This window comes from Silurus aristotelis (genome assembly GCF_946808225.1).
Source record: "Silurus aristotelis genome assembly, chromosome: 2".
NCBI lineage: Eukaryota > Metazoa > Chordata > Actinopteri > Siluriformes > Siluridae > Silurus > Silurus aristotelis.
Window position 1 is genome coordinate 13,738,377 of NC_139575.1, and position 19,630 is coordinate 13,758,006.

The 19,630-nt window shown below is 37.3% G+C and overlaps 2 protein-coding genes across 3 annotated transcripts in view; one reads left to right on the forward strand and one right to left on the reverse strand.

Moving 5' to 3' along the window:
- The first annotated feature begins 3,892 nt into the window (after positions 1 to 3,892).
- On the forward strand, positions 3,893 to 16,531 carry stk25a (serine/threonine kinase 25a). 2 transcript variants are annotated; one of them, XM_083569764.1, is made up of 11 exons: positions 3,893 to 4,289; positions 6,478 to 6,708; positions 11,853 to 11,909; positions 12,038 to 12,146; positions 12,911 to 13,068; positions 13,287 to 13,472; positions 13,704 to 13,849; positions 13,936 to 14,047; positions 15,211 to 15,282; positions 15,515 to 15,651; positions 15,852 to 16,531. In XM_083569764.1, exons 1-11 carry the CDS (start codon positions 4,260 to 4,262, stop codon positions 15,886 to 15,888), a joined length of 1,275 nt encoding a protein of 424 aa, XP_083425890.1. In that variant the 5' UTR covers positions 3,893 to 4,259; the 3' UTR covers positions 15,889 to 16,531. The 2 variants fall into 2 exon arrangements, 1 of the variants encoding a protein (XP_083425890.1); XR_014538006.1 differs by having other exon boundaries at positions 3,927 to 4,289; positions 15,515 to 15,755; positions 15,786 to 16,531.
- Positions 16,532 to 16,951: 420 nt separating this feature from the next.
- farp2 (FERM, RhoGEF and pleckstrin domain protein 2) overlaps positions 16,952 to 19,630 on the reverse strand; it is a 55,889-nt gene continuing 53,210 nt past the window's right edge. Inside the window, exon 27 of the mRNA XM_083568900.1 lies at positions 16,952 to 18,786. Within this exon, the coding sequence (XP_083425026.1) occupies positions 18,696 to 18,786 (91 nt within the window). The 3' untranslated portion in view covers positions 16,952 to 18,695. The remainder of the gene's footprint in view (positions 18,787 to 19,630) is intronic.

Here is a 19,630-nt window from a genome sequence, read left to right on the forward strand (position 1 = left end):
GCTTATGCTGATCTAACATCATAAGAGTATTTTTTACATAGAATTACACAAGAGTAAGGTCAACTAAAAAATTGCTAACAATTATTGCGTGTATAATTGTGTAATATGTAAGAAAAATCAACCAGTGCCAAAAATAGTCTTCTAAAGATGTTATGATTTATAAAATCTTATATTTTAAAGTTTGTTTTTTCATGGGTGATTAAGAAATGAGTTTTCTAATGGGACCACACAGGTAGGACCTATTGGAGACAGGGTGTGAGAGCTTTGATTGAGATGGTTTGGTCATGTGCAGAGGACATGAGGTATATTAAGGGATGGGCAGTATTTATGATATATGTATTTCAAATATAAAATAGAATTTTGTCATTTGTATTTGAGAGGGTTGATGAAAATGGCTTTATATTTAGTATCAAAATAGTTTTGTGCTTTGTTTTTTTGTAGTTTTAAAATAATGGAAAATACTGGAAAAAGTCTACATGATGGCATCATAAAAATGTGGCCTCTGATTGGTGCCTACTTAGTAGTTTTGCCCAGACATGTTGAGATCAGAACAGAAAATTAATCCATATGGAAGAAGTGTGTGAAAGTACCAGCTTTCAAACAGGTGTCCAATGATTGATAAACACATAATTGATTGCCAAATATTACTGATTACCTTCATCTGGGAAACCACAGGAAAATGTGTGTAAAAATGTCATATGTTTACTGTTGCATATGTCAGATTTTTGTTTATATTTTTTTGTATTTTTAAAAAACAAAAATACAGTAGCAATACAGCAGCATGGCTGCATATTTTGTAGTTTATTTTGATACACTTAAAGTTAAGGTTTTTGGTATTTTATTTTAAAATACATTTTGATGTATCGTTTCCCAAACCTGGGTATATTAGCTGAAGAATGCTGAGGATGGAACCTCCAGTCAGGAGGAAAAGACGAAGGCCAAGGAGGAGATATATGAATGTGGAGGGAAGACATGCGATGGTTGGTTTGTAGGTGGTAAATGTCAAAGACAGAGTGATATGAAGACGAATTATCTGCCGTGGTTACCCCTGACAGCATCAGTGAAAAGAAGTTAATTGCATGGGTGGTGTAGAGCTACAGTGGTGGTGCATTGTGTACTCAGCTCCAGAGTTTCCGATTCAATTGTGGGCTTGGAATCCTGTCTCACCATGCCTACCCTCTCCATATGTCCATGCAGTTCCTCTAGATTAGAGGGTCCAATCTTTGCCACAAAGGGTTGGTGTTCCAACCAAGCAAAGGACACACCAAACTTTACCTGTGTGAATCGAATGATTTTTCATTTTCAATGACTATCAGGTGTGGTGCTTGCTTGGTTGAAATGAAATCCTGCACCCACACTGGTGCTTTGTGGCAAAGATTGAACCCCCCTGCATTAGATTGTCTAATCCAAACTCCAATAAACATGCTAGAACAGGGAATAAGACAATGTTAAGTGTATGGTAACCCTATGATGGTCTGATCCCATGTTGGTCCCAGGACAGGTTTATTTGTATTTCATTTTTTTCCAAAAACAATCTATTATCTAATTTCCATTTTTTTCACAAATCCAAATATTGAAACAACTGTAACTTCATCATTCCACAAACTCCCTCTGCAGACTTCTGACATTTACTGTTCTATTGTAGGCGCTCCCGAGAGAGGAGGCATTTAACAACGTGAGAAACAAACCGGATCAACACGCTCCAGGCTCGATTGCTTTTGCCTGCTCCTGAGCAGACCAGGTGTTTTTCCGCATTGACTTTAGTAACTTGCTTTTGACTGAGTGATTAAATATACAGTAAACTTTTCAGTTTAGTTTTTACTTCTTGAAAACTGAATTGTTTAAATTTTTTGAACACACAAAAAAATTTAATATAGATACCTTTTAGATTTTTCCAATGTAGATTTTGAAATGGTAATATCTGCATGCTGGAAAAAATTATTTGGGTTAATTTAGTAATTAATACAGATTTTCAACCTAATATATTTTAATATAGTTGGCGAAATTGTTGATTAATTATAAATTAAATTTTATATATATATATATATATATATATATATATATATATATATATATATATATATATATATATATATATATATATATATATATATAATATAAATCAAGAAACTTGGATTTTATATATATATATATATATATATATATATATATATATATATATATATATATATATAAAATTGTGATCTCTGAAGTAGACCTTTTGACTCACTGCTGCCCCCTGGAGCAAAACGCTTAAATAAACATGGTGCAATAACATTAGACATAAACTTTATGGACAAAAATATTGGGACACCTGATTCTCCCAGCCATATGTGGTTATGTCCCAAACTGTTATCACAAAACTTAGGCTGTCTTAGGATGTAGTAGAATGGTAAATCAGGATGTTAAAAATGTATAAAAGAAGAATAAAATGCCAGCTGTTTTCAGACCATCTTTGTCTTGACATACGGATGCTTTTGGGTTGATTGTGGTTTGCTGCAATAAACTCTACATTGCTCTTTTCATCCAAGTTTCTTGATTCTTTTTGAAAGGATTATTTTACAGCATTTATTTTGGAAGTCCTAACTAAAGTCGGAAGCCACTAAGATATAAACATTTCCGACACATTACATATTCTCTTCACTTGAACAAGAAGACCCAAACCTGTTCCCGCATGACAGTGCCCCTGTACACAAAGCTCCATGAAGATATGCATGGATTGGAGTGAAAATCTCCTGCTATAGAGCACTGACCTCAACCCAACTATTGAACATCTTTGGGATTAATTGAAACGCTGAATGCACCCCAGGCCTCCTCATCTTACCTACATCAGTATCTGACTTTACTAACACCCTTGTGGCTGATCAACACAAATCTCCACAAGCACACTCCAAAATCTATTGAAACATCTTCCCAGAAGAGTGAAGGCAATTATAAGACTAAATTAGGACAAAATGTGCAATGTGATTCTTAAAAATCACATAGAGTACGTATAACCAGGTGTCTGCAAACTTTTGCCAATATAGTATAAATTACTCTCAGTTCCAGTGACCAGAAACAGATCCGTCATACACAACAGAAGCAACGTCTCTAACGGGAACAACAACTTCATCCTCTCTGTTTATTAATAAATTCACTAGCAACAATTTAGATTAATACAGTGATTTGTGAATGTTTCCCCCTGGGATGAATAAAGTGATCTATCTAATAAAGTGATCGGCTCATTTATATTTTGAATTTCTGAGCTCAAATAATTATATAGTTAAGATATTGTTATATTGTTAATATATACTATGTACAGTGTTAGCTATTAATAAATACTAAAAGCACTAATTCTCCATGTGTTTCAGTTTTCTAAAAAAGGCTCTAATGCAATAGATGCAGTTGATTACCTATTCTAACTAATAATTCTAACAGATTATTTAATAAAATTACAAAACAAAGCTGGTTCAGAAAGAAATTTAGTACATTTACAAGCTACAAAACGTGCTAGATTCTCACTATTTGTAGTAAACCTGGACGAACGCTTTTCATCAATCGATGTGCCTGGACAATTTGTAAAATATTATCAGAATCATATTTATTGCGAAATATCATGGGTTTGCATGTACAAGGAATTTGTCATAGTGTGCCTGTGCTATAAAAAATATTAAAAACTATCAAATAAAAAAGTGGAAAAATAAAATTATAACATCATAAATAAAGACATGAACTATACCGTTTGTGCAGGGAGGTAAAGGGTAAAGGGAGGCAGAGAAAATAATAATGAAAGTGAGGCAGTGCAATGATCATTCATTTTTCCTAAATAAGTCATGATGATGATGATTGGCCTTGAGAAGCGCCTCACACAAACTACAATAACCAAGTGTACAGCGTGACGCGCATGCGCAGTGAATCCTCCTTTCTGACAGTAGCGGTGAAGGAAAGGGGCGTGTCGTGTGTTCCCGGAGACAGCAACAGGGACAGAGAGACAGATTAAAGGCTCGGTGGCCGGGGACCGGGACACGCGACCCGCATGGAAGCGAAAACCAGATTAAACGCTTTACACAGGCGCTGTGGGCCTGCAGAGACACAGAGCTGTGACTGAGGAAAGCAGACAGAAAGGTGTCTTTGTGAGTGTCTGTGGGTTTAAACAACAACAAAAAAAAAACAACGGTCCAGACAACCGTGTGGGAACAGCAGCAGAAATCAGGGCGGAGAGGAAGAGACCCACTCCAGCCAGGAACACAGCGGAGCTCCAGCACGGTGTCACCGCCGCCATGGCGCATCTGCTGGGCATCGGCAACCAGGTAATGCTGCTAATCCTGGCCCGAGGTCTAAGGGATGGCATTAATCTATTGATCTGTCTTTCTGCTTATATGTCATCTATCTATCTATCTATCTATCTATCTATCTATCTATCTATCTATCTATCTATCTATCTATCTATCTATCTATCTATCTATCTATCTATCTATCTATCTACACAGTCTAATGGAGATGGAAGAAAATGTTATGTTAAAAATTGAATTGAAAATTAAAGTCTTGTGTTAATATGCTATAATATGTTTTTCTCTGCCAGAAGGTTAATCCATGACCAGGTTTGCCAGTTGGGCCTCATTGTTTTAGAATTACAATTATAATAATTATGAAATAAATTTTTGCTCTAATGCGTAAAACAGTATAATGTGATTTTGCATGCTTTTTTTTTGCTTATACAACCCATTTTCTGTTATTATTCACTTGATTGATCTTAAATGATATTGTTACATAATAAAGTATATGTCAGAGATGGTACTGAGAAAGTTATGTAGTTAAAATATAGTAAAGTACGCCTGGTTGTTAAAGACAATCTGTGATGCGCTGTGAACAGTGTTGTTATAATCACAGGATGAGAGGCTTTTGGCCCAGAAGAGCACTGTGATGGTGTGGTGGCAGGTGTGAACAAGTCAGGGACAACATGAACATATGAGTGTGAGCATACCATCCTGCTCAGTACTGACTCTCATCCCCTGAGCGAGTTTACTCGAGCTGTCAGGGTGTTGCTGCTGCATGCTCTGCAGGACGCAAGCATTACGTTTCTAAATGCAAAAATGATTTCCTTTTTAAGGTGTGGCGTTTGTAAAAACTCTGGGAAAGAAGTAGCTTGTTTTAACCTTGAATTATTACAAAAAATAAAAATTAAAAAATAAATAAATATATATATATATATATATATATATATATATATATATATATATATATATATATATATATATAATGTGTATGTAAAAATTGCAATATCTATTAATGTTTTGAAATTTGCATTTATAATTAAGTAATCAATTCGTCATAAAATACCCCTTATATTACATACAATAAAGGTCTCTTTATCTCAACTTCCTCTTTATCTAAAATCAGAAGAGGCTACAGGGATTAATAATAAATGGTTTTCCAATACTGACACTGTCTTTCCTCAATTCAGACACACATCAACTGCTACACAGAGGAACATGAAGGTGGCAGGTAGCCGGTTAACATCTGAATAAAAAAAAGCCCTGTGTTTCAGACATGCCCCTTACTTTAATTAGACATATTTCATTTAGTTACATTCACAGCTTTTTTTTTTCTTTATTATTTGATGTTAAGAGTCTGAATGGATCACATAATGATGCTTCAAATATTGTGCTTTTATAATGTTCAATAGCGAGACCTATGGCACATATTCAGACGATTAGCTTCACTGCATTAAAATGTGCACATTACACCATTATTTGCGGAAAAAACAGGCTTAAATATGAAAACGGAGGCGACTGTTTGCGTTTTCTCCGTGCAAATATTTTTAATGTCGATTTCCACGGTTTTGTGGTTATTGTTTTACATTAAGTAGTAGTAGATGTTCTACTACTAGGAATAACAGATCAGTGAATAATTTTTAATGCAAGCGTAATTGTTGGAGACAAATGGACTGAATCTATGGCTAAACCTTTGCTCTCAGACTTTTATAAGATGTTTTACAATCACAGTTTAATGGACAAGGGTACAGTTTGATTGTACTAATACATCTTATCTTCTGAACTTTGAGACCAGCATGAAGAGTGATACTTTATTTATTTATTTATTTAGATTTTTGCTTTATCTGCTGTTTTATCTACAAAAAAAAAAAGCCTTGTTCCATGAATAGTATTTGTTCATATGTCAGGCAAACATGTTTATTACACTGATCATATACTGTAGATTGCATACAAAAACTGCAGTGCCTGATTTTCCAGTGTCAACCGAATGAACTTTTATTGCCTCAGATTTGCAGTAAAATACTCAGCAATGTCTCCTGATGAACCTGTTGCTTGGTAACTGCCAGGTTAATTTGTGACAACTACTTTGGCTTTAAGAGGCCTACTCTAAAGTTTTCTATAAAAAAATAAATCATATGCTGTTATTTCAGTCGGTGTGTGTTTCTCTGTGCAAACTGTATTGAAGCATTATCGTGTTTAATGTGCATTTCTGATTATTGGCCAGAACACCCGTCTGGATCCTGAGCAGTATTTCACCAAATTAGAGCGCATCGGCAAAGGCTCCTTCGGAGAAGTTTACAAAGGAATTAACAACCACACCAAGGAGGTCGTGGCCATTAAGATCATAGATCTAGAGGAGGCAGAGGATGAGATCGAAGACATTCAGCAGGAGATCACAGTTCTCAGCCAGTGCGACAGTCCCTTCGTCACCAAATACTTTGGCTCCTACCTGAAGGTCTGTGTACGAGTTATTCATATTTTTCTTCATCTAATAACACTAGAAAGAACTTAATTCAGCTTGGTTGCTGCAAACACATTCTGTTTTATCTTTATTTAAATTCAGTAACAACTAATAGCAGCAAAAAAAATCTGTCACATTGTTGTATAAATAGAATTGAAGTAGATTTAACTTAATTTTATTGGGAAATAAAACATAGACAGATGTTATGGCAGCTGGACAGAAACCTGTGTTGTGTTTTCTCGAATTCAGCTTGCTGCCTCCTGTTGACAAATCCTGTTGAGCTCTAATATGGTAAAACTACTTTGGCATAAACATATAAACGCTTAGATGAGTTCATTTTAAGTGTTGAATTTTTTGTGTTAAATCCTAGTTTCATTGTGTAATAGTTTTGACCCAAGCAATTTTGAGATTATTATACAAATGAATTGTTCAGTCACATAGCGGTAAAAAAATACTGTACTTTCTATGATTATCCATATCTATTTAATAGTGGCTACATTAAGTTACTAGTGTAGCTGTAGCTAATGCCTGATAGAATTGTGTATGTGTGTATACAGTATATATATATATGTGTGTGTGTGTGTGTGTGTGTGTGTGTGTGTGTGTGTGTGTGTGTACATACAGACTACAAAGCGCACCGTTATATAATAAAAATTATTTTAAACATAAATAAGCCGCACCTGTCTATAAGCCACAGGTGTCTACATTGAAACTAATAAACTTTACACAGGCTTTAACGGAAGACAGTCTGTGTTACATGGTGTAACGGGTAAAATATGTTGTGGCTCCTTTAAGAGCAGAGCGGCATTTTGGGAATAGCCTGCCGCTGCATTTTCCCGGTATTACTGCATGTGTGCAAGACCCAGGAATATGTCCTTATTATTTTCTGATGCTCATTTCTAAGTTCCTTTAAATAACCCTTAACGCTGTTGCCAAGAAAAATAAAAAAGCACGAGTTTTGGAAACCTGTCTGTGCTTATATGATTTCTGTTGCAACTGGAGTTAGTGAGCTCTCCCTTCACCCAGACTCAACGCGTTACAACGGCTTGTATCTAAAAAGTAGCCTACCAAGAAAGTCATTGTTCACTGTCTTCCTCCTTCCTTTCACAACTATTTCACTCGGGAGTTTATCTTTTGGCATTGTCGTGCGTTTAAAAAAAAAAATTTTTCTCCCGATGCCGTGCAGCTCAGAACACAGGTGAGGTGCGTTTTTTTGTTTCCGTTCGGAAAATTTCATTGGTCTAATGTTATGGGGTTCAGTTTGTGAAACCAGAAAAACCCAGGAAAAATCCATAAATAAGCCGCTTCGTTGTTTAAGCCGCGGGGTTCAAAACGTGGGAAAAAAGTAGCGGCTTATAGTCTGGAAAATACGGTGTGTGTGTATGTGTGTGTGTGTGTGTTTGTATGTATGTATATATATATAGATAGATATATAGAGATAGATAGATAGATAGATAGATAGATAGATAGATAGATAGATAGATAGATAGATAGATAGATAGATAGATAGATAGATAGATATGCTGTATCTCACAAAAGTGAGCACACCCTGTTCAGTATATTTTCTCAAGGGACAATACTCTAGAAAAGCTTGGATATATTTTAGATTTGTCAATGTGCAGTTTGTATAGCAGTACAGATTTACTGTCCTATGAAAATAACTTAACATACAGCCATTATTGTCTCAATAATTGCCAACAAAAGTGAGTACACCATAAGTGAGAACAGCTGCATGTCGTGTAAATATGCAAAGCCACATGTCCTATTCATCATGTTCGTGTTTTTTGCCTGCTTGACAGGACCATACACTTTTGTGTATCTTGTATTAGAGCAGTTCAAATTTAGTTCTTAGAGTACAATTCTCTCATACTGAGTACTGAATGTTTAACATGGCTCCTCATGGCAAAGAACTTTCTTGAGAATTTGAATTGTTGCTCTCGACAAAGATGGTCTCTGCTATAAGAAGACACTTTAACACAATGAAAGTGAGGTACAGTACAGTGGCCAGGTTCATATAGAGGCTTGATGGTGGAAAGATGGTTTCCACCCAAAATAGGCTTTACAAGGGTCAATCAAGGTGCAGAAGCTGTTTTTAAAAAAACAGATGCATGAGTGTTGCAGAATTGCTTTAGAGGTTGCAGAAGCGAAAGTTCCGCTTGTCAGTGCTCAGACCGTACGTCGCACACTGCAACAAGCCGGTTTGTCTGCCCGTCGTCCAAGAAGGAAGTCTCTTCTGAAGCTGGCTCACAAGAAAGCCAACAAACAGTTTGCTGAAGACCTGTCCAAGAGCATGAATTACTGGAACCATGTCCTGTGGTCTGATGAGACTTAGATGAACTTGTTTGGCTCAGATGGTGTTCAGCATGTGACACGCTGTTGAAGACTACAAAGAAAAGTGTATGGTGGTAGCATCATGGTTTGGGGGTGCATGAGTGCTGTCGGTACTGAGGAGCTGCAGTTCATTGATTGAAACATGGAGATACTGTGACGTTCTGAAGCATAGTAAGGGTTAGGGTTAGACTGGTACCACATTCTCTCAGGATAAGAGGTAAGTATACATCAAGGCTGTTTTTTGTTCTGGCATGAACTTCCACTAGATGTCCGAGTCCATGGTTATCTTCAAGCTACTGATAAAGACCTACCTCTTTCAGAACACTTTAACTAACATTTTCCAAGCTTTGTTAAAAAAAAAAAAAAAAAAACCTCAACAGAATCGTAGGCTGATTTATCTTAAGTTTGTAATCTAGCGTACCAGTCTAGATTTGTTCACTGATAGAGAGCTCAAAGCTTTTGTACGTTGCTCTGGACAAGGGCTTCTGCTAAAAGCTGTAAATGTAACTGTTTAGGGTTAAACATGATGCCCTCCCTTCAGAAACTTGACTGAATGGCAGTTTTCCAACATAATAATCCCAAACACACCGTCAAGATGACATCTACCTTCCTGAGGAAGGTGAAGGTGATGGAGTGGCCAAGTATGTCTCCAGACCTGAACCCTATTGAGCACCTGTGGGGCATCCTCATGCGGAAGGTGGAGAAGTGCCATGTGTCTAACCTACATCAGCTCAATTATGGAGTAATTATAGAGGAGTGGAAGAGAATCCCAGCAACAACCTGTGCAGCTCTGGTGAATTCCATGCCCCAGGAGGATTAAGGCATTGCAAGATAACAATGGTGCTCATACAAAATATTGACACTTGGGACACAGTTTTGACATGTTCACTTAGGGTGTACTCACTTATTTCTACAAGCTATTTTGACAATAATGGCAGTAAATCTGTACTGCTATACAAGCTGCACAATGACCACTCTAAAATAAATCCTATTTTAATTTCTATAGTATTGTGCCTTGATAAGATATACTATAATGGTTGCTAAATATATGTAATGTGTATATATATATATACACTGTCTGGGTTATTCTAGGACATTCATATAGTGTGCTTAGAGTCATCATCATGTAGGAAGGTGAGCCTCTGGCCTGGTCTAAGGTCCTGAGTGCTGTAGAACAGTTTTGTATTGAGGATATCGTTGTACTTTGCTCTATTCAGCCCTTCCTCAACCCTGACCTGTTGCCAAGTTCCAGCTCCAGTAAAACACCCCCACAGCATGATGATGCCACCATAATGCTTCACTTTTGGGATGGTTTTGGTCAGTCGATGAGCAGTGCCTTGTTTCTTTCAAACATAACATCTGAGTCCTTCAGGTGCTTTTTTTGCAAACACAAAGCAGGCTTCCATGGGTTTTACACCAAGGAGAGGCTTCTGTCTAACTACTCTGCCATAAAACACAGACCAGTGGAAGGCTGCAGTGATTATTGACCTTCTGATTGCTTAGTTTGTCCTGGCAACCAGCTTTTGGAAACAAATGTGCCACACCTCTTCCTTTTAAAAATTATAGAGGCCAGTGTGTTTTCTTCAGTGCTCTTTTAAATCATGTCCAATCAATTAACTTTTGGAGAGTTAGACACCATTCAAGGTGTAGAAACATTTTAGCAACGGTCAAGAAAAATGGGAGTCCCCTGAGCTGATTTTCAAGTATTGTTGCAAAGGTCTGAATACTTATGTATGAATGCTTATGTAATATCTAAAGGTTTTTTTTTTTATTAAAAACTTTGTCATTATGGTGTACTAAATGTAGATTAATGAGAAAAAAAAAATATTTGAACGATTGCTGTTATTCGCACTAGGGAGACCCCCTGTCCTCTACATCTGCCTCTTTCAAACCAACTACCTGCATGTCTTCCCTCACCACATCAATAAACCTCCTCCTTGGTCTTCTTCTTATTCTCCTTCCTGGTTGCTCCATCCTCAGCATTCTCCTACTGATATACCCCATGTACCTCCTCTGCACATGTCCAAACCATCTCAATCTCGCCTCCCTCAACTTGTCTCCAAAACGTCCTACATGTGCTGTCCCTCAAATAAACTAATTTCTAATCCTGTCCATCCTCATCACTCCCAATGAAAACCTCAACATCTTCAGCTCTGCTACCTCCAGCTCCACCTCCTGTCTTTTACTCAATGCCACTGTCTCTAAACCATACAACAGCACAGGTCTCACCACAGTCCTATAAACTTTCCCTTTCACTCTCGCAGATACCCTTCTATCGCAACAGTTAAGTATTTGTTTGGTAAAATAAATCCTCATGCAGTTAAATGACAAAGTGAACATGCAGGTGTCTCTCAAATGCCATAAGGAAATGTTTCCAAGGTTTATCAAACTCTAATATGTAAGACTATTGCTCACACATGGTTTCATTTACATAGCTTCACATACAGTTGCATCTCAATAAATTAGAATGGTGTGAAAAAGTTCATTTATTTCAGTAATTCAACTCAAATTGTGAAACTTGTGTATTAAATAAATTCAATGACACAGACTCAAGTAGTTTTTGGTCTTTGGTTCTATTCATTGTGCTGATTTTGGCTCACATTTAACAAAAACCCACCAATTCACTCTGAAAATATTGGAATACTTTATAAGATTCATCAAAAAAATACCTGTACCTGTAAATGCCATATTTTAGATTTACTGTATTGTAAATTTCAGTCTCAGAAACATATTTCATGTCTGAATAAATAAATGAATGAAGTGAATGGCTGAGTGTTCCGGTGACAGTAAGTTGTGTACAACTGCAGGGCACCAAGCTATGGATCATCATGGAGTATTTGGGTGGTGGTTCTGCTCTAGACATGGTAAGTATTAATTACATCCTGATAACCTTTTAACCCTGATTACAGTGTAGAAATAAAATATGTTTTTTGAGAATACGGAGGACCACAGTTTGTGGCTTGGCGTAGGATTTCTGTCTTGTGTGTGTAAGCTTAAGCCAGGCCCACTGGAGGAAGCCTACATCGCCACTATTCTCCGAGAGATCCTTAAAGGACTGGACTACCTCCACTCAGAGAGGAAGATTCACAGGGACATTAAAGGTCTGGACTGAATTTATCTCTGTTTTACTGAAATCTCTGCTGTGTGTTTAAATAAACAAAAACCCAGAAGCTGTGTCAGAGCCACAGAGCATGTGGCATCCTTCCATGTCCAGATCCGCAAATAACATTTGTTTTTTGTGTAGGCGTATTCATTCCCTTATTAGTAAGAAACCGGAAATGCCCAGGCAGTTCTCTGATGGTTCTCCATCCTGAAATCCATCAATCGCTTTTTTCTTTCAATAACAACACTTTTTTTTCCACCCGTTTATTTGATTAGCTTACATTATGTGCAATCATACAAATTTATGTGAATTAATGTTTACTTTAAAAACAGTGATCATATTAAATGGCATTAAAATAAGTTAATTGATTGAAACCTGTATTTTAAATCACACCTTCTGACCAGTCAAAATCAGTTATTTATCCGCACTATATAAACAGTACAGTAGGGTCCCTGGTGGTCTAGTGGTTAGGATGCGGCGCTCTCACCACTGCGGCCTGGGTTCGATGGGAACCAACCCCAGGGAACCAGGGAACCAACCCCAGCCACTTTCAGTGCCGGCCCCAAGTCCGGATAAATGGGGAGGGTTGCGTTAGGAAGGGCATCCAGCGTAAAAACGTGCCAAATCAAACATGCGGATGGGTCGCTGCGACCCCTAATGGGAGAAGCCGAAATAAAGTTTTTATATAAACAGTACAGGACGAGTAGACCTGCTATGCATTTCTGCTTTTTCTGCTCACCAAAAACCTTTTTATCCAAACAGCTGCCAATGTCTTACTATCCGAGCACGGAGAGGTAAAGCTGGCTGACTTTGGCGTGGCAGGCCAACTAACAGACACGCAGATCAAGAGGAACACTTTTGTGGGGACACCATTCTGGATGGCTCCTGAAGTCATTAAGCAGTCTGCGTATGATTTTAAGGTACACTCTCCATGGACTACTGTCCCACTATTTAGTCCACTGAGTATCAAGTGTAAGAGTACAAATCAAGTTGCTAAACATCTGTTAAGTACCGAACGCTTTCTGTTCACTCGTGTAAATTATCCTGATGAATTATTTAGAAAGGAACAGATGGCAAGGGGTTTTTATTGTTATGTTCTTTCATTCTCATTTATACTTTTACTTTCTCTTTATCCCAGGCTGACATCTGGTCATTGGGTATCACAGCTATCGAGCTGGCTAAAGGAGAACCCCCAAACTCAGACCTGCACCCTATGAGAGTTCTCTTTCTTATCCCTAAGAACAACCCACCCACTCTGGAGGGCAGCTACAGCAAAGCCTTCAAGGACTTTGTGGAAGCATGTCTTAACAAAGACCCACGGTTTGTAAGTTACGCCCCCTCCTTTTTTTTTTTTTATTTATAGGAGGTAAGGCACAACTAAACCCACATAACGTCATCAATCTCTGGATCTTCAATTTCCAGAATCTTTTCATTTCAATACTGTTTGCTCTTTTATCAAAACCAATGAGGGAAAAACAGAGTAAATAAATACAAGTCTGCATTAAATGTTCATTTATTGATGCTAAGAATACTTGCATGCTAACGTTCTCTGCAGAGGCCGACAGCCAAAGAGCTGCTCAAGCATAAGTTCATCAGTCGCTACACCAGGAAAACATCCTACCTAGCAGAGCTGATCGACCGCTACCGCCGCTGGAAATCCGAGGGCCACGGTGACGACTCCAGCTCTGATGACTCTGACGTGTATAAGATCATAACACGGACATTACACTGACTGCTTTAGTGGTGTGTAGAGTTCAAGGTAACCAGTGTGTGGGTGTGGATTTCAGGGATGGGGAAGGTGATGAAGCAGATCAGCGTCCTATGTGGACTTTCCCTCCCACTGTAAAACCCAGACTTCTGAACAAGTCACAGATTGGAAGTAACCATGTAGAGAGTAAGGTGGGTGTGTGAACTTATTCATTTCCACTGTTTCCCAGGATGAGTAGCTTTTGTATGGTCAGAGGGGGGTGTGAATTGGAACTGAAGTAAACATTGCTAAACCTTGACCATGGTATTTTATACATATACATATATATATATATATATATATATATATATATATATATATATATATATATATATATATATATATATATATATCTGTATATGACATGCAATATATGAATACTATGGTCAAGGTTTAGCAATAATGACTTCAGTTCCAATTTACACCCCCCCTCTTACCATATATACATATATTGTAACACACACACACACACACACACACACACACACATTATATATATATATATATATATATATATATATATATATATATATATATATATATATATATATATATATATATATATATATATTGTGTGTGTCTCTCTCTATATATTTCCATTTGCTTTTATAACGTCCACTTTTCTGGGAAGACGTTCCACTAGATTGGGTTGAGTTCAGAGGCTACTCAAGACCTTCCATTTACATGCAATCCATATTGTCATGAAGCTGGCTTTGTGCACAGGGGCACTGTCACGCTGCAACAGGTTCAGGTCTCGAAATTTAAGTAAAAGGGAAATTGAATGCTGCCACATCCTAAGAGATACTTTACAACCGTGTGGTTCAATCTTTGTGGTAACTATATATTGCTGGAAAAGTCGGGTGTCCAAATACTTTTGCCTAAATAGTGTATTAAACATTTATCGTTTAATGCTTCATATTTATCTCATTCATTATATATTGTGACATTATCGTATGTATAATGTTTACGCATATTGCCAAACCATTACTACAATCTCCTGCTTGCTCAGATCAGCTGTATCTTTTGCATCTAATTTCAAATGAACCTTAATTTAAAAGTTCTTTGAAGCAACTATTTTTTTTTTTCAATGTATAAGTTAATAATATATTCAATATTTTTCCTGTTTTTTTAACAAAGAACATGGACTTACATTTTAAGGAAAAAGGTAGTTGATCTAGAAGAGAAAGTGAAGAATAAATATATAAAAGACAAAAAAAAAGATTCACTAGTAAAGTAAATGTTTTAATACTGCTGACTATAATAAAATGCTTGGTAGATGTTATGTAAACAGCACATTTTCACTTCTGCACTACAGACAGCAGATGTGATGAAGAGGCAGCCGAAGTCGTCCTCCCTCACGACGCTCCTCATGCCCGTGTTTCGAGAGGTACGCTGTTACAGCACGAATACATAACCATCATAAAAGTTCATTCGGATTCACTGCTTTGGTTCATTGACCGGGTTTATAGAATTAACATCACAAATAAGTTTAACGAGCAAGACCTCAAGCACTCAAGTCATTTGCCTGAACCATTTAAGTGAATAAGTTTAGGTTACTGGCAGCAATATTATCGGATATCGAACTCTAGATCTGGTGTTAATTTCTACTGTTTGTGCAGTTAAAAGAAAAGCGACGTGTGACTGGAAGCAGTGCGTGTGCATTAGAGGAGCTGGAGAACGCCTTTAATCTCGCGGAGGAGTCGAGTCCGGGAATCTCAGACCGTTTACTCACTAATATGATGGAGAGAATGTGCAGGTAAAACATGTTTCCTTTGATATTCAAGGCAGCACTTTTTTCGTTTGCATTCATGTGCTGTTTATTAATCCTCCTAATATCATCGCGCGCACGTGTGTGTGTGTGTGTGTGTGTGTGTGTGTGTGTGTGTACAGTACGATGGCCAAAATATACACAGAACAGGCAGAACATAACGTCTCATTCTGTTCCTCTTCTCACAGTACGTTCAATGGGAACACGACACCTCCAAAGCGATGAGCGAACCAACGGAATTAAATCCCTCCATCGATCTAACATTTCTCCTCATGACCTCTTCTCCAGCATTCACAAAAGGCTTGGACCTTTTCATCAATGCCACACGTCTTTTGAATGTGTTCCAACTATTTTCCTTTATAGAATATTGATCGCTTTGAAAATGAAGAAAAAAAAGGCAAGATCTGTGTACTGCAGGATGTGATGAGACTCGAACATATTAATAAACCACAAGGACAAGAGGATATAGAGCTGTTTTCTTATGTAAAACAGAGACAAACGACTTAAATATATGATCAATGATGACAACTTTTATAGAAATAGAAAAAAACTACTTAAAGCTCAGACCCTGATTAATACCGGTTTCATTTTTATTAGTTATTTTTTAAATGTAATGACATGGAAACTGACTACAGCAACATGCTACACAATAAATAGGAGCAATGTGAAACAAAAACAGGAGTAAAATGTGATGTATGGATTTCCTCTGAATGACAGAAGCACCCTGGAGGTTTGGTAAAGCTCATTCTAATCTCTATACATGACAGTCGTGTAAATTATGTACGGCGCAGGCGAGAGGGAAATATTAAATTCCAGTCCTTGTAAGAAATGTACAAAAATAATAAACAAGATAATTGGGAAAAAAAAACTTCTAATAATCCAGGACTCATGAGATGTGCATAATATCCGCTTACTTGTATTAATTAAAAAAAAAACAAGGCAATCACCAGTACCGATTAATCTGTGGCTGACAAAACCTCAGCCACAGTGTTCAGTCTTTTATGAGACTTTAGGTCTTTGGTTGGACCCATTACAGCATTCATGTCCCAATGTAACAGTCTAGTAAAGACTTTGATCAAGTCAATATCACAAGTCAAATCTCCCAAATGAGAAGGATCATGTACAGTTCATCTCAGCACTTCTGAGAAAACACATGGCTGTTTCAAAATCTTAAAGGGACACTTCAGGTCGAAAATTAAACCAACACAATTTGCTCCTTAAACCTATACAGTTGATAAGATTTGTATTGTGTTGGAGGTTTTGCTTTATTTGTTTTGCACTGGAGCTACAATGTTGGAAGCTTTGCTCTCTTACTGCTATTTTACGTGGTTATGTTCTGTCTATATGGCATACAGTAATGTATAGAGCAAAGAACAGAAGTACTTCCTGTAGCAAGAAACTGTTAAAGCAGCCACACTGAAACCAGGATCACTTTCATCCTCAGCAAGCATCCAACCCAGGAAGGGGTTATAGTCCAAAAAGTCTGAAGGCAGTGATTTGAATGACATTAAGTTCATCACAGATTGTAGCTTTGAAGCAGAAGCGAAATTCAATCACCCAATCTGTATTGGTTAATCCGTTGCATTTAGGGTATAGAGAGGATTGTGTAAATCAAAAGGTTCACAAAAATATTCCTTTAAAAGAAACTTCACTTTACCATATAATAACCCAAATATTTACATACAAGAACTGGCCTTTATAGCAGAACAAAGGATTATTAATAATAATAATAGTAATACAGAAAACAGCATAACCTGTGCTTTAACATTTCTCTATGTGCTATTAAAGAAAACTGAAAGAAAAAAAAAACACCACTGACTTTTTTTTTTTTTGGTTTAAGCACATGAATCGTTACTTTATTGAGACCAGTTTACTACATGGCCCATGTTCCCTTTCATAAATTCACAATTATCCTGCAGGAGAAGTCAGAAATCAGCAGAGCCATATGTTTAATAGAAACCGAAGGTAACTACTGACCACGAGACATTAAGAATAGGCAGCTTTTGTGTCAGTGAGCACCAAGTTTAAGACCATACGTATACTTTAGATGACGACTCCCCCTTGTGGTTCTCAGGGAGAAAAAGAAGTCAAATTTAGAAAAGTAAGAAAACTTAATAACTCTTGCCTTTTCAATAAATCTCAATATTTCTTACATATACGACTGTTAACCAGGCGTTTTAATAAAGTATAGTAAAAATGTCACTAAAGTCTCAATGCGATGAGTGTGGAACTGAACAGGAGCACAAACACACTTCAGACGCTACTTACTTCTGTGTCCACACCAGATCAATTATTTTGTCGCACATTTTTATTTCAGTGCCCTAAATGCAATTCTAGAACTTTCATACCACACCTTTTACAACTATTTACAGAGGACAAGGATCCTTCCCTCAAAACACTCAATCTCTTCACCTAGGTGCAGGAATATCCTTTGGCCCACACCACTGTGGTTCGCTATCCTTTCTCGCTTCAATCTCTTCACTTACTCTAACATCCAAACCTGATTTCGGTCCATTACTCCGCTCCGTTACTTTGCCCCCGTAAATATGAGGGGTTGAGACTGAGATTACACAAAATGAGCTTTTAATGACATTGAAACCCCTTCAGGAAGTCGTAATGGGTTCGAGACAATACCGTTTTGCAGCTCTGGATGAGCTCCCAGTTTCAGATGAAGAACTGGTGATTTTTTTTTTTTTTTTTAAATGTGACCGCTGAAACTCTAACTGGACCATGTGAACCAAAACAGAATATAATAACAGTTTACGGTTATATTACTCTTCTGGAAACTTGGCATGACTTTAAAAATGAAGGGGTCATAGCCCACATGTCAAAAATGGAAAGAAAAAAAAAACAGAACAGAGCTCTTGGGTGACCCCTGACTTCTTCCATTTCCATTCAGTAGAAATGTTGAAGATAATGGCATTAGGAGCCACGAAACAGAGAGGATTGAATAAAACAATAGTGTAGACTCATGGCAGTCTGCAGGGCCCAGCCCCGAGCTCCAGGAGGACAACCAGCCTCAGTGTGAATCTTCAGTTCCCATTCATCTCTTCTGGGCCTTTAGGGATGAGCAGACTCACCCTACCAGCGGCACTTGCTGCACTCTTTATCACCTCCATCCACCTACGCACACACAAAGGCACGCACACACTCAATGTCTTAAACAGTTCACCTTTGGCTACTGTAAAATCTTCACATGGGCAATAATGTCTCAGAAATAAATGCAATAAATGACAGAAATCCAGCAACGTGTTTTGTTATATGAGCCATAAAGTACAGCTAGCCAGTATTTCCTGGCATGTTATTTGGTTCCTGCTGATCTACCTACAGTTTCCTTTCGAATTCAGGGTCAACAGTGGAGAACATAGTGGAGTATCAATTTACAGTTTCCCTGCGAAGTGCAAAAATAAGGCAAGCAGGGTTTCATACGTGACACTGAGACAACAGATGGCACAGGTTTCAGCAAAAATATACTTTCTGCAGAATCTTCTAATTTGTACCAGTACCAATAGGTGAACCAGCTACCATTTCTTCCATATTATTGAGGTTGTAATCTCTTTGTTTGACAGTGCAGAGGAAAAGGTTATATAATATTTATTCTCCTCTTAAATGTATCTAAGGTTCAGCTACAGAACTGTGAAAAATGTAGGTAGGAGGATAAATAAAAGTTTCCTTCCAAGTGTGCTAATGTGTGTTGTCTTGTACACATTGGATTTTTGCATAGCGCTTTTAACAATATACATCGTCTCAAATCGTCTTTAAAGAGATAAAGTGCTTATAAATTTGTACATAAGAATGTAAAAGTTTGGTGCCAAGTTTGTTCCTTATAATTGCAAAAAAAAATTGGAAAAACTCCATGAGATGGAGATGAAGAAGAAACCTTTAGAGGATCCAGACTCCTCATCTGGGGTGTCACCAAATGTCCATTCAATACAGCTCCAAATATTACATAGTACTATGAATACCG

What these genes read in the sequence shown, in the direction of transcription:
- stk25a (XM_083569764.1), top strand. Translation starts at nt 4,260, where the DNA reads ATGGCGCATCTGCTGGGCATCGGCAACCAG. An exon ending in TTAACAAAGACCCACGGTTT is followed by an intron (nt 13,473 to 13,703) that starts GTAAGTTACGCC and finishes CGTTCTCTGCAG; the next exon opens with AGGCCGACAGCCAAAGAGCT. An exon ending in AGCTCTGATGACTCTGACGT is followed by an intron (nt 13,850 to 13,935) that starts GTATAAGATCAT and finishes TGTGGATTTCAG; the next exon opens with GGATGGGGAAGGTGATGAAG.